This window comes from Vollenhovia emeryi, unplaced genomic scaffold, assembly GCF_000949405.1.
Source record: "Vollenhovia emeryi isolate VEMERY1.0 unplaced genomic scaffold, V.emery_V1.0 DF939143.1, whole genome shotgun sequence".
NCBI classification, from domain to species: domain Eukaryota; kingdom Metazoa; phylum Arthropoda; class Insecta; order Hymenoptera; family Formicidae; genus Vollenhovia; species Vollenhovia emeryi.
The window spans coordinates 1007325-1021732 of NW_011967223.1; the positions used below are offsets into that span (position 1 = coordinate 1007325).

The 14408-nt window shown below is 40.2% G+C and overlaps 3 protein-coding genes across 4 annotated transcripts; 1 reads left to right on the top strand and 2 right to left on the bottom strand.

Moving 5' to 3' along the window:
• Positions 1-1003: 1003 nt before the first annotated feature.
• Positions 1004-4306, top strand: LOC105566643 (UBX domain-containing protein 7). Its single transcript, XM_012020811.1, has 8 exons — positions 1004-1377; positions 1558-1800; positions 1865-2139; positions 2218-2487; positions 2575-2632; positions 2757-2909; positions 2986-3071; positions 3145-4306. Exons 1-8 carry the CDS (start codon positions 1338-1340, stop codon positions 3301-3303), a joined length of 1284 nt encoding a protein of 427 aa, XP_011876201.1. The 5' UTR covers positions 1004-1337; the 3' UTR covers positions 3304-4306.
• A 167-nt stretch (positions 4307-4473) lies between these two features.
• LOC105566644 (PRA1 family protein 3) lies at positions 4474-7746 on the bottom strand. Of its 2 annotated transcripts, XM_012020812.1 has the most exons (5): positions 7154-7746; positions 6490-6707; positions 6303-6416; positions 5387-5431; positions 4474-5237 (listed from the first exon to the last, which is right to left on the bottom strand). In XM_012020812.1, exons 1-5 carry the CDS (start codon positions 7351-7353, stop codon positions 5179-5181), a joined length of 636 nt encoding a protein of 211 aa, XP_011876202.1. In that variant the 5' UTR covers positions 7354-7746; the 3' UTR covers positions 4474-5178. The 2 variants fall into 2 exon arrangements, with proteins under 2 accessions (XP_011876202.1, XP_011876203.1); XM_012020813.1 differs by lacking the exon at positions 5387-5431 and having other exon boundaries at positions 4475-5237; positions 7154-7745.
• An 802-nt stretch (positions 7747-8548) lies between these two features.
• On the bottom strand, positions 8549-10581 carry LOC105566645 (26S proteasome non-ATPase regulatory subunit 6). The gene is made up of 5 exons (XM_012020814.1): positions 10325-10581; positions 9708-10059; positions 9296-9624; positions 9055-9223; positions 8549-8927 (listed from the first exon to the last, which is right to left on the bottom strand). Exons 1-5 carry the CDS (start codon positions 10467-10469, stop codon positions 8753-8755), a joined length of 1170 nt encoding a protein of 389 aa, XP_011876204.1. The 5' UTR covers positions 10470-10581; the 3' UTR covers positions 8549-8752.
• Between the last annotated feature and the right edge of the window lie 3827 nt (positions 10582-14408).

Here is a 14408-nt window from a genome sequence, read left to right on the forward strand (position 1 = left end):
GCTGCAGACTATGCTATTTTTCCTGCTTGTAGTCTAATAAATTACTATCGTTGCACCACTCAGCACTCAGGATTTCTAGTAATTTACTAAATCGCAAGCAATCCAGCAGGAATAACTGCATCGTCTACAGCGGGCTTTAAAAACCCTCTAATCAGAGTCTGGACATGCGGTATCCAGCATCTGATTGGTTCGCCATGTTATTTTCCCATTAAATTTTGAATTGACAATTTTACTCCACTTTTATAGTTTTACAAACAACAGGTTGTCGTGAATGATTTTGATCATTTTGATGCGTATCCCTTTGTCGAGACGTTATTACAAAATGGTGCTGCACATCCACCCATTTTTGCAATAAACAGCAAACTCACACTATTATCAAACTTCGTGCGATATGCGGTTATATTTTAGGTTATGGGCTTGTTTTCTGTTCCTGCACTGGTGAACTAGTGCAGTAAGCTAGAATGAGAAAAAATATACTTGTCTTACTCCAATTTATTGCACTAGTTCACCAGTGCAGGAACAGAAAACAAGCCCTATGTCTCGATCTGATAGCATCTTAAAGAGAGAGTGAGATATTCGGACTGCTCTCTCTCTCTCTCTCTCTCTCTCTCTCTCTCTCTCTCTCTCTCTCTCTCTCTCGTTGGATTTGACTAAACATGGCGGACGACTCTGTTGGCCAGACTCTGATTAGCTCCAACCAGACTCTGATTAGAGGATCTCTATGAGCTAGTGGACTTCCGGTGTCCGCTCTCAGGTTTCTTTCTGATTCAATGATACAATCTCGCTCAGAATCTCGTTTTCTCTCCCGCCTATAATTGTACAATTGCAAATTTTTCAAAACAAAATACATTGTAAAAATAAGATAAATTATTATTGGAACAATTGAGACCTCAGATTGTTACCAATCGGAGAATTGAGAAACGATATTCCCCTTCATCGTGAAAATAACTGACGAAACCAAAAGCTACGCATCATTTGTCGCACGTGATAACGTCGCTAGCTTAATATCATCCACAATCATAAACGTAGTTTCAAATTTGAGTGAGCTTTAATAAAATATCCCGAGAAAATTGCGCGAGACGAGGAGGTTCTTTCGCGCGCGCCAGGTGGTGCGTTACAGAGAGCGTATACGGCGGAGTGTTGCAGCGGCGTGTCGCGGTGCTCGAGATGTCATTCGGTGCTCGGTGAACGGGATAGGAGAGTCGAGGGGGAAGGGAGAACGCGAGCGAGAGGTGACGAGCGGGAGAGAGACGGAGAGAGATTTGGAGGTATTTTTCTCCTGCAACCAGAGTATCCGCGCGACGAGAAAAATCTTGCCGAGCCCGGGGACGGCCAGGATGGATCGCGAGCTGGTGGAGAAGTTCATCGAGGTGACGGGTAAGCGTTAACTTTGTCCGCGCGTCAGCGCGAGAATTATCGTTCAGGTTAAATAGCGCGAGCGAGCCCAGCGTCGCGAGTACCGAACGCTCTCCTTCGAGCCCGCGCGAGTGAATCGCGACGACGCCGGAGATGCGGACGGACGCGGACAATTAACGCTTGCGTCTCTTCCCGGTTTAGGCGAGAGCGAGGCGACGGCTCAGCAGTACCTGACGTTGGCCGACGGGAACGTGGAGATGGCGATCAGCCTGATGTTCGAGGGTGGCAGACCGCCGGAGACCGAGAACGCGAATCCCGAGCCGCCCGTGAGGGCACCTATACTACCCATGCGTGAGATACTGGTGCCCTCGGAGCCGATATGCTCGTTGCCACAATTGTCGAACAACGTGTTCGACAGATTCAGAGATTTTGCAGTGGAGACCCGTACGTATTGTCTTGTAGCACATATCAGTTGGAACACGCATAGATACACGGGTGATTAACGCAGAGCGACAAGAGGAGGAGCTGGCTCGCAGAGTGACCGGCGCCAAGCACATGTCTCAGAAGAAGTCGAAGCGACTGGAGGATCTCTTCCGACCACCGTGCGACATCCTCTTCCTGGGTTCCTTCATGGAAGCGCGGGACCACGCCAAGACTCTGAATCGTTGGCTGCTGGTCAACGTTCAGAATCCGCAGGAATTTAGTTGTCAGGTTCTCAACAGGGACGTGTGGTCCAACGAACATATCCAAGAGATTGTGAAGGATCACTTTATCTTGTGGCAAGTATGTCGTATCCAGAATATGCCGCTTTTCGCAGTTTGCATTACGATTCGCCGAGTTACAGCTGCCACTTTTAATCAGGTCTTATCCAACACCTCGGATGGCAAGCGGTACATAGATTTTTACAATGTGGTGACGTACCCTTACCTGGCGATCGTGGATCCCAGAACGGGGGAATGCATGAAAACTTACAACAACATTACTGTGGATAGCCTGATATCTGATTTAAATGACGTGCTAAGCACACATCCGTCTCCCGAAAGTTCGCAAGTTACGTCTGACTCGAAGGATTGGAATGATTTCCCCACGACGCCTCCAAAACGAAATCCTCTAGCCGATCAAATAAAGAATGTTAGTATTTACACAAATTTTACAATTTTTAAAAAGCTTTTCTTTTTCCTCGTGACTTATTCTTTCTTGCAATGTTTTTTTTTCCAGGAATGTGGACCCAGTAGCAAAACTTCTAGACTTTTAGCAGAAAAAGTCATAGATTCTGGTTAGTATCTTTAAAATTTAGAACGTTAATTTTACAAAGTTATATATATATATATATATTGATTTATATTACAAGGCATACAACGCCGTTTCAATTTGTTAAGTACTTGTGTTATATTATGCAGGAAACGACAATGGAACATCTGATAACATTACAAGTTCGAGTGTTCCGTGTAGCAGCAATACTGTTTTTAATAAAAAGAGGAAGCTGAATGAAAATGTAACTAAGGAGCAAAAGGATGAAAAATTAAAATCAGATACAGCTAAATCTGAAACAAGTAAGTGCGACTGTCTACTGTGATGCATAGTTCCCGACATGTCCTTTAATTCATTTGAAATAACTTTTCAATCTAGGCGATGAACCTTTCCTACGACTCTGCTTACGACTGCCTAATGGTGCGAAGGAAACAATATCTATGTGTGCAACGGACACCATAGAAGTACGTACTGAAAACTTTTCCCAGGATTGCACTGTCGTGAAGAGAGACGTAATGTAATTACAATTTTTTTCAGGATTTTTTGATTAAGATGGAGGAAATGGGTTTCTCTTCAACGGAGCATACCTTTTTGGTGCCATTCCCGAAGACAAATGTTGGTGCGCTGTCTGCAAATACTCGTCTGTTAGACACAATTTTGTTTCCAACGAACACAGTATTCATAACGAAGATATAGTAACATTATATAAGTGAACCATAATTGCTTCCATTACAATATTTTGACTTAGATTATGCGTGAAAAGATATTCCTTTGAACTCTGTCATTGTTATTTTTACATTATTATGAAAGTTTGTAAAAATTGTATAGTTAAAAATCTTAGAGTTGGATTTGTTGCTTAAAATTGAATCCATTTGTCACGTCTCTTAAATTTATTTAAATATGTGAAGTGTAGAGACATAATATTTTGTTGTATGAGACAAAAGTTAAAGGCACTGCCATTCAGTGTTCATGTCATACAAAAATGCATTCAAATATAATCTTTCTATCTTGAAATAGGGTTTAAGATTATCGCGTACAGTTGCAAATATTGCGTGTAGTTACTGCCCAAGTATCGTCATCTGATGTTACTTTTTAGTTTTATTATTACCGTGTTCGCAAATCTCTCGCAGGTGCCGTCCATAATTGCGTACAGCTGTCACAATACGTTTCTTTAGAGTGTTTCAAAGTGGCACATACATATAGCAAATTGCAACATTTTGGCAGTCATTTACAGCATTATTACGTGATACAATAAAACGTTTGAAACGTTCCGTATGAAATTTTTGTCAATGTGATTCAAGATACAAAACAAGTAACACTCCACATATTACAATATATCATTATTAGATAAAAAATAAGACGAAACAATTTCACATCGCATACATACATTGCTCATAGTACAAGATATATCAATATATGATCTTTTTGTTAATGTAATCAGTTCAAGTTTAAACTGCCGATCTAATTAAGATAGATATAGATCAATAGTTTACAAGAATTATAATTAATGTCAATAGAATATACTAATATTATGCATCGACTACAGATACATCTCATATATGTCAAACATCTGTATTTTTACTTATTTCTAAATGTATAGCACCATAATTCTGTAATATACATCGTAGAAAAGATTTCTCCTATTAAGTGTGTACTTATATTAAATATATCATTTAAGTAAATCACATATTAATATTTCATACGTTCTGCATCACTTTTTATATAAAATCCCTGTTCTTTTATAATGTAATTTAATGCGCAAGTTTTCCAGCAATTAAAATTATTAACACAGTGCATATTCTCTTTAATAATCTTAATTATATAATTGGAATATTGATTCACACACACACACATACACATATATGTATAACGAAACATGCATTATACATATATAGAGATACTAAAAATATAAACATGTTTTGCCGTACAGGGTGATACAAAGATTCATACATTAAAATATAAAAAATTAAAATAAAAAATGGTATAATATAGAAACCAAGTTTCGTGAAAACAATTTGCAACGTGTGTATACGTGTTTTACATATGTTATTTATATAATATATACAGATATATATATATATATATATATATACAAATTAATTCAAAATGTAGTCCGCTTCACAAATGTATTGATATAAAGCTTCAGTCATTTTAATGTTTAAATATTGATATACATAATATATATTCAGTATATGTTACATTATTCAAAGTGTATACGGCATTAAAAAATATATATCCTCGATAAAACGGTCCTAAGAATCACAAGAGAAGATGAAGCTTTTAATATAAATTCAATATTTGGTATTGTAAAAAAATATTTGGTATTGCAATTCGTTGGTTTTAGTGAACAATGTATAATTCTATGATTAAAACTTATTTCGCACGAGTCGTTCGTACTTTCAGTCACAGGTATCTGCCAAATTTCTGTTTTAAAAATGCTACACGATTTATTTCAATATGCCCAATACCGTACCGAACACTGTAGTCCAATTAGAACAGCGGCAAATATTAATGGTTATTGACATAAATTTTTGTCAATTTGATATACAACTTGATGCACAAAGCGGGATATTAGTGAGGCGGTTGCATAAGTGATGTCTGTGCACGCAAAGTCATACCAGTCACATCTTCTATATAATGGAATGAGAAAAGAATAAGAGAATATTAGATATGATAATATAATTCATAAATAATAGTCTATATAATAGCATTAAATAAACAAATAGATAAAAATATGTGGCTGTGCTCGAAACTAATACAAGTTAATAATCATGTTTACCGTAAATATCTTCCGAGTTAGTGGCAAGATTCAACATTAACGAATCTGAACATAAATAAAAAGAATCTAGAGAAATCATATATATTGTTAGTGCGAGCAGCATTTAATACTTGTGAAAAACGTGATATCTATTCTGGAGATAACACATGCCAACTTTCCTTTAAAAAATAAGAAAGATAATTCATGTATTTTTATTCGTAGATACGTTATCGATACATTATATAACGATAATCTTCATCAAATAAATGTTATATCGAGTCAACACAATAATGTTTAATATATCAATATATTATCTACACTACAAAAGTCCTTAAGGTACATATTTTTAGTAATAAACACATATATTCGAAGACAATGCTCTGAGTATTATACATCATATATGTTGTGTGTATATATAGTGGAATAAAAAGAATCATTAATTAGAAAAAATGTTGTCCAAAAATATTAAGTATTATTGATATTAATAAATAATAAGTATGTTACTTTCATTCATAATATCAGCGAATATAGAGATTTCATTAAATATTAACATTATATAAGCATTTAAAACATAACACGTACATATTATTTAGCGACTAGTTAAGAAAATACGGTTTCACCGATAACAACGTCTCGACTTTATTTTTGAAATTATTTCTGAAGCATTAGAATCCGTTTTCTTTTCTCGACTGGTATTGTCTATATCCGTGAGAGAAGGTATAGTAGTAATACCAAGTAAATTATATGTCTGTACTCCTTCAAGTTTATCTAAAGCATACTTGAAAATAGACGTCAAAGCTTTCTAGTATACGAATCGGTACGGTGTAGTAAGGTTTGTTGTTAATAAGACTGCAAAGCACTTCCACTCGATCTAATCTTACGAACTTAAAAATAAAAAGAGCCATAGAAATCTATGAAAATAATTCTTCTTCCATACCGAGATGTTTCAGAAACACACCCATCGGCGTGCGTTTCAACCCAATGCCCTCGATTTTATTGGCGATTCTGTTTTTGATATTCCTTAATCTCAGCGAGGCGTGTACGAACGTCACTGAAAATACAGACGGGCACAGTGGAGTCGATCTAGTGTCGCCCAAGAGACAAAATCAGAATGTCACACTCACCACAGAAGGGCAACAGAATGCCCAGCATGAAAACCAGCAGAGATCCCAGGGTATACGTTATGAAACAACCGGCGAATATTATGAACAGCACCCCAACCACGGGATATTGCCTTTTGAAGTTATGTATCGTGCTGCCTTCCATGGATACGTACGCGAATGTACCCAGAATCGCCATCATCGCCAGCATGCCGACCAGCATTTTCACAGGGTGGATCAGTCTGTGTGCACGCAATTCATACAAATCAATTAGTGAGCACAAAACCACGTGGAACATATTTGCGCGAGTACAATTCCAAGGCTCTAAAAAAGCAAAGTATAAAGGAAAGTCCGCTATTATGAGATAGGCTCCTGCGAGAAAGCGGAGTTTCTGCTGAATTAATAGGCGTCGTCTGTTGGTCCCATCATCAATTTCTTGCCCTTGGAGTGAAATCTGTTTAGCGGAAAATTGATTGTTAGATCGTGTAATCGTTGCGAGAAGAGATTTGTGATTGAATTTGGACGTTGAAAACCTACCATCTCACGTTGGAATCTCATAATAGAGGGCTTTCCTCTAAATGCAGCAAAGTCGGAAGGTTCAGAGTCTCTATTTGGCAAGACTCGAGCGCGTAAAGAAAGAATACGTTTGATCGTGTGAAATGATATGCAAACGACGACGGAGGCTCACCCGACGATGAGAAAGATGACGACGGACGTAAACAAGTAATTAGTCTGGTAGTAGAGGAGATTGTTGACCACCCGGTTGCCCCACTTCTCCAGGTCCTTGAGATTCGGCAGCTGGAAGCGCGCCGACTCCAGCAGGAAGTCGTCCAGGCTGCGCAGCGGCGGCAGCTCCAGGTCGTTGCTCACCAGCTTCGTCTTGTCCATCGCGGCGCCGAAACGTCCCCGACGACTGTCGCGCGATCCGATCGGCCGGTCTTCCCTCTCGATCGTTCCGCCGTCGACCGGTATTTTTGGACGATGACGAGTCCGGCGACGAATGTCATGCGACGCCGACGGTGCGGATTGTCGTCGGTCTGGGGAACGGACTAATTGGAGCGATCGCGCGCCTTGGCCTCGCGTTTATTGTCGGAGCGGCCGCGAGTCAGCCTCAAGTAAACGAGCCGCCGCACGCTTGCCTCGCGCACAACCGAATGCTGGCTGGCAGAAGTGGCAGGTCGCCGCCGATCGTCGTCGAAATGCATCCGCTTACGACTACGCTTCTCGAGGCGCGCCCGACAGGTGGATGTGTCGGCGATGTCAGATGTTCGATAGAGAATGTTCGATCAGTTCGATATCGAGGTCTTCGGTCAAGGCAGGAAGGTGTTTTATCGAGCGGGTGAAAGAGACTTTCCGCCGCGATATTCAAAACTTGCCGAGAAGTCTTCACGTTGCATCTTGCTTCGGGAGTTTGGACAAATTGCTTCAACAACTTCTAAATGTATAGATTAAAGTGGTGCAAGATAAGTTACATGCGCGAATAACGAGATGAAAACTAAAGACATACGAATATATGCAGGAGAAATATAAATAAGAGAACACATATACTCGTATAACAGAGCATCTGTCAGGAAAAATATAAAAAGTGTTTGGTTAATTTCGAATAATTTTTTAGTTTGGCTTATCGATAGTCTTCCTCCTTTCAAATGTTTTAACCTAATCTATTTTTGTTATTAATAACACAAATATATTTAAGATTTGAATATTCCATAATCATTAACTAATAAGATGGGCCGAGGAAGATTTGTAAACTTTTATAAAATAAAAGACCAACTTAGATATTCTTTTGTAATCAAACGATCTGAATTGGTATCTTCCATAGAATGAGCAATTTATAACAAAAGTATACTATTAGATTATGAGAATACATAATATCATTTAACATTATTATAATTAATATTATTTTCTCCATTGTATATGCAAAACGCTGATTTGAATATTGCCAAATAGTTTAGCGCCGCCTCTGCACTAAAGTTATTTAATTTTTTTAAACATTTGATGACGTTATTGTGATAAAGAATACTGACTTCAGCGTTGGGAATACCTAGGGCACAAAAGTAAAATTTAAATAAATTACATTACATACTCCGCGAGAAATATTCATGTATCTTGTGTACAAATCCAAATGTGACAATTTTTTAGTTTACTTTGTTACAAAATTCAAGCTAAAACTTGACATACAGGCTCTTTAAAACGGATATACAATAGACACTCATGTAATCGAACTCGATCGTTTCTTAATTAATCAGTTAATATATAATCTTTGTGATTATACAAGTATAGGAAATTAAATATTAATAACGCGCGATAATTTCTGCACCCTGTTGAGTAGAAGATCTCCCTGCTTCACCATCGCTTGATACTGCCAATTCTTGCTGTCTGGCCGATTCGTTTCGACTACGCCTCCAACTCGATCAACCTTGCAGTGCAATCGACCTGCCGCTATGAAGCGCGACAGTTCCCTGTGAAAATAACACGTTCCAAGTGCACTAGCGGCATCTCTTTATGCGCGAGTTTCGTAATTTTAATTAAATAAGTTGCGTCAAGATTACTAGCAGCAAACCAAGTAACCATTAGTAATCGACTCACTGATCAATGTATTCCACGGTGACGCCGAATGCTTCAGCCATATACTGGAGGGTCAAAGACCGATAGGACTCGAGCAATTGCGTGTACGCGAGAATCCGCATCTCCCGAACGTAATACCGATAATGAGGAAATATTAAATAATCCCGGCGCAGCAATCCCTCGACGTGGGCTGAAACGATATTTCGACACGGTTGTAGAATCTCCCAGGCACAAAGAAACTCGCCTCAACTTTCGAGCTTACCAAGGTTCTTGAAGAAATCAGCATAATGACAATTATACAGCGAGAACAGATAATCCTTGACGTCTGAATTGCTGTGAAGTACCTCCAGTATCTCGGATCCCTTGATGATTTTGTCCCTCAGTTCGTTCCGCGGCAGACTTATCATGCTCAGGTATACCGTGTACCTCACAAACGTGTTGTAATCCATGAGCTCGTAACTCGTAAACGTGCTAATTGTGTCCAGAAAGAAGTTCGCGGCTTCCTTGAAGTTGCGAACCGCTATGCAGTATATCCCTTGGTAGACTTTTAAACGATTCCGTCTGTCCCAATCACCACCCTCCTCTATTAAGCTGCAAAGTACGAGCGAAATGTACAATAATCCCCACAGTGTCTGCGACAATGGGTATAAATATATCCCTTAGTTTCCACCGACCTTTTCGCCTTCTCGATATTTCTGGTGATATGATCGTGATCCAGGTAGAACAGGCCGATCCTAATATTGTGAAAGACGATATCTAATCTGTGCCCTAGCGATACCGTTTTGTCATAGGTTTTCCTAAACGCCGAGATTGCACCTTCCTTGTCGCCTATCCGACAGAGATATTCGGATTTCTTCAAGTTGGCCTCCCGGACCTCCATCTCGCCTAGATTCTTATCAGCGTCCTCGATGGCGTCGTCGAGTTTCTTCAACTGTTCCGCGTTGTGCGTCTTCATCGTTGCGAGAAGCGCCTCGTCCACTGGCCAATTCAGGTCGTTGCAAACCTCTTGGTAGAACGGGGCCATATCTATCGCGGAAAACGATCGTTAGTCTTACTTCCTCGTTCGAAACCCACGATCGATTGTTAGAGAATTAATAAAACTATCCCAGCAGTCAACAGTGGAGGTTATGTCTCGAGCAATAACAGTCAGCTGGCGTATTCGGCGATCGGGATAAGAGAGGAGGAGACGGCATGAGCCGTTGCGCGAACGAATCAAGTCGCGACGTCGAGAATCACGTAAAACTCTTGACGATAACGCGACAGGCAAGGGAGAAAAAAAATGCAATCTCACTCTCGGCTTTGATGGCATCCAGGAGCTTGGTCCTGAGGTTGGCGTCGTCCGTGTGCTCGCGGAGACCCAGCAGGAATTTCGTCTGCGCCAGCTCCAGGTTCGGGTTCTTCTCCAAACCCTCCTCCTCCAGATTCTCCAGCGGCATTGCGAACTTATCGAACAACTAGGCAGAACCCTGCACCCGTGACGATCGGACACGCTTACGGAGGTCCCCTTAGGTTAGGAAACCTCTTGACGCGAGGGCACTTTTCGCTTCGCTTTCCGATTCGAGGTGTTTCGGGTGGCGCCCGTCGGATGGCGCCACAGTGTCGATCTGTCGGTCCAACGGATCCTTCGTTTGCCGCGCGCGTCAAGAGATGGCGTTGTAAAATCCGTTGCTCGTTCGCCTGTACTGACTACTGCCTTCCAATTTTTGCCAGTCATTCTCGCTCTCGCAAGGGAAAGATATCTGCGAAATGATTTCAAATTAGCAGAAAGAACTCTGTGACGCGCATGAAATCCTCTCCCGCTTTGTAACACGCTTGTTGTAGAGATCCAGAATCGCAGCAATTTTATCCCAGTGAGAAATGATTCGTCGAAACGCCGTCGATGTCGATTCGAAATCGTTTCGGCGTCGATCGACGAGTCATTTCTCGCTGGGCATGCATTTATTAAGTAAATTAAGCGACGGAGACTTAATTAAAGTATATTGAAGTAAAGGCTGCGCTTGAAAGACATAATTGAAGCGCCATCTTAAAAAACGTGTAGACGGGACGCAGCGACTCAGGACTCTCGAATTGACCCTGGTGGCACAATATATTGCCGCAATATTGAGAAATTAATGTACAATAAATCTAGTATTCCCAATATTGGTCCAATATTGGAAGATGGCCTTCTCTTAGCCAATGTGTCTATTTAGAAATACTGGTTTAATATTGCATCAATGTTAGACCAATATTCTTATTACATTGTTAAATATTGGCCAATGCACTTCCAATATAAATCTAATATTATATAATTATTATCGTGTGATTCGAGACGACGTCGCCATGCCAGCCTCGCGAAATGATAATCGTCACCGTAACTTGATGCCGTTTTCTTGTTTAACTTTTACTTAAGATGCAACTCACATGCCCAGCAGTTTGAGAATTTATATCCTTTCATGATGAATGCACTTCGTCCCCTTATCAGCTCATAATTGGCCTCGCAAAACGATTTTGCTTATAAAAAAGATTCTCCACTCGGGCGACTCTTAAGACTTCCCTAGCGGAAAAAATTTCTATAAATAACTACAAAGATTGACTTGAAATCGAAGTTTGTAAAAATGTTTATATCTTCGTTGAAACATTGATTTCTTGGAAAAATATCTACGAAACTGTACCACAAATTACAATGTTCTCAAATCAAGAAATTATTGCAAGCGGTATTTCACGAAAATGTACAATTAAAAATTGGTACAAAACTTTACTAGCTTTAAAAATTTGAGAAACAACAAAATCCCAAAGAATTAAAACATCTGCTTACTTGTAGAATATTACAGAAATTAAGAAGAGCGCTCCAATTCTAGCGTTGTCATGTTGATTTTTGTGTAACACTTTTTAAATTTACGTAGAACTTCTTAGACTCTGGCAGTTATATTTTACAGTTTTGTAGAACTTTGTAGAATTATTTCCGGCAGGGTCAAGACTCTTCTTCTTGATCACACATGTACAACACACGTACGTAAATTCGGAAATGTCCTTTTCATAAGAAAAAAAACCATCGGCCTTCACGCAGATATTCGCTGATCAAGTATTTAGAGCGCCGAATATCCCGCAGCGTCGTTAATCATCATTACGCTTTTTCGCGCAACAGTTCCGTCATAAAAAGGGCCGTACATTACACCGAGGGATAGAGATACGACTTGCGCGCTTGTCGTCCGAGAAAGCAGCCTCCTTCGGGTAAAGAATTGCCACTCACTTTCGGTGTTATATCAGTAATGTATTTTGTAACAATTCATTTTTCACATAAAATATCGTAGTAGTACGAGCAGAGACATACAGATTTACATATTGCGGGATACTCGGGTATCCACTGAGCACCCAATATTAACGTCCGTTGGAGATCTGCGTGGGCTTCGTTAGGATCGGGCGGCAAAGGAGCAAGGAAAGAGAGAGAGAGGAGAGAGAGAGAGAGAGGAGAGAGTGTGTTTGTGAGAGAGAGAAATGGTTGCTTTTTCTTTTCTTCTTTTTTCAAGCTATATCGTCCATCTCGACGAGCGATCCGTCACCCATCCCTTATCCCGCGATATTTTTCGTAGGAGCGATGAATATTCGAGAAGTACATTCGTTAATTCGATACAGAACACATCTCGACTGCCCGAGCGATCGCGACCCGATCGACGACGACGGGCGGCATCGACAGAGGCGCGGATCCGCGATACGGATCGGCCGATCGTTCGAACGCACACGTAGATACACCATTACGTTTAATTAGTAAGGTAGAATAATAGAGGTTCGAAGCGATTAAAAAATATGTCGGAGGCCGGCGGACTCCCCCGGCCCAAGCTCTCTTACTCGCTTACTTAACTCCTCGGATTTTGTTCTTTTTTTCTTTTTTGCTTTGTTTATTCGACACGTTCAACAGCGAATCCACACTTTTATATATCTGTATAATATATATTTATACTTAATAGTAAAGTCCTTAATATAGCGATCAATTTACAATCAGTTAATTTGATTAATCGAAGAATCAATTTAATTAGTAGTGCGATGGTGGATGCGCCAGTCGCACCCGACCGGCCAGAGAGTTATGTGTATATAATCCTCATCTTTTCGATTTGCGAAATCGATGAACGTTGTTGCGCGACTAACACACCGATGACATCTATTATTCTTAGCCGCCGCCCGGAATCGGATTGGATTTCTGAAAAACATCTACTACAATAAACTTCGATCGTATGTACTCGTGACTCGCGATCGTGTCCGTCTGATGCGTGGCTCTATGTGTGTGTGTGTGTGTGTGTGTGTGTGTGTACACGTGTGTGTTTAATATCGTGTAAGTGTGTATGTGTGTGTTTGAGGCCGATGATGGAACGAAAGAAACATCTATAATATAGACATCAGTTATTATATCAACGATTCTCATCTATACCCTGTGCATCATCTTAAATGTCTCGACACATCCTAGGTGATTTCACCCGAGATAAATGTTGCTCGCTTATCCTTACATATAGTCAATATATAATATTTATAGTTTATATTTATATAATATCTATATATATATTTATATATTTATATATTTATATCTGTATATATATTTATAATCATGCCAGATGCGTCACTTTACAGCGTCGGTCAGCGACAAAGGAGGATGCCGATTAATGCCAGCTATAATACCTATTACGACTGCATGTAAGTTGCGTATCTCGTGTATGTGTGCGTGTGTGTGTCTGTCTGTTTCTTTGTTTCTGTATGTGAGTCCATTTTCATATAATGTGTATTAATATATAGTGACTTTCGGCAAAATGCGAAACGCATAACAGAATATAATTAACGAGACAACGTAACGCGTTTATGTTAATAACGACAGTAACGTATGTAACTCCATAGCGATATCGAGAGTCGTAACGATAAATAATAGAGTTGCAACGAGAAAAACGGCGATGGCTGTTGCGGGCGCGAGGTACGAAAGTGGATGGCGCGGTGTGATAAACAAAGTACACACGAATATATATAGTCCCTTTCCTTCTTCTGCCTTCTCGCGTTAGGGCTTGCATCTCCTTACGTTTAAAGTAAGCTCGGCATCCGGTCGCGCGGGCGATCTCTCTTTACCCCCAAGGTTCATCAAGTTATAATTCAGTCGATCGTCGGCGAATTCCCGTCCCGCGCGCGTTGCAAGGCCGGTTCTATTAACATCGATTAACATCAACCTTAGTTTAATCGATTTTCTGTCTCCTTCTAGTCCCGGTTTTCTCGAGAAGGAGATAAATAAGTTAGTCCCCGCTTCTGGACGACGAGAGAGTCGAACGTCGCATACAGATGTACCTCGAAATTTGGAATTTTTAACGCAGAACAGCAATCCTGGAGCCTCGAAATATCAATAGGAAACGGCGAACGGCACTTGA

What these genes read in the sequence shown, in the direction of transcription:
- LOC105566645 (XM_012020814.1), bottom strand. Translation starts at nt 10,469, where the DNA reads ATGCCGCTGGAGAATCTGGAGGAGGAGGGTTTGGAGAAGAACCCGAAC. An exon ending in AATATCGAGAAGGCGAAAAG is followed by an intron (nt 9,625 to 9,707) that starts GTCGGTGGAAAC and finishes CGTACTTTGCAG; the next exon opens with CTTAATAGAGGAGGGTGGTG. An exon ending in TGATTTCTTCAAGAACCTTG is followed by an intron (nt 9,224 to 9,295) that starts GTAAGCTCGAAA and finishes ATATCGTTTCAG; the next exon opens with CCCACGTCGAGGGATTGCTG.
- LOC105566644 (XM_012020812.1), bottom strand. Translation starts at nt 7,353, where the DNA reads ATGGACAAGACGAAGCTGGTGAGCAACGACCTGGAGCTGCCGCCGCTG. An exon ending in GTCATCTTTCTCATCGTCGG is followed by an intron (nt 6,708 to 7,153) that starts GTGAGCCTCCGT and finishes GCGTGCACACAG; the next exon opens with ACTGATCCACCCTGTGAAAA. An exon ending in TAACTCGGAAGATATTTACG is followed by an intron (nt 5,238 to 5,386) that starts GTAAACATGATT and finishes TCCATTATATAG; the next exon opens with AAGATGTGACTGGTATGACT.
- LOC105566643 (XM_012020811.1), top strand. Translation starts at nt 1,338, where the DNA reads ATGGATCGCGAGCTGGTGGAGAAGTTCATCGAGGTGACGG. An exon ending in ATCACTTTATCTTGTGGCAA is followed by an intron (nt 2,140 to 2,217) that starts GTATGTCGTATC and finishes ACTTTTAATCAG; the next exon opens with GTCTTATCCAACACCTCGGA. An exon ending in GTGCAACGGACACCATAGAA is followed by an intron (nt 3,072 to 3,144) that starts GTACGTACTGAA and finishes AATTTTTTTCAG; the next exon opens with GATTTTTTGATTAAGATGGA.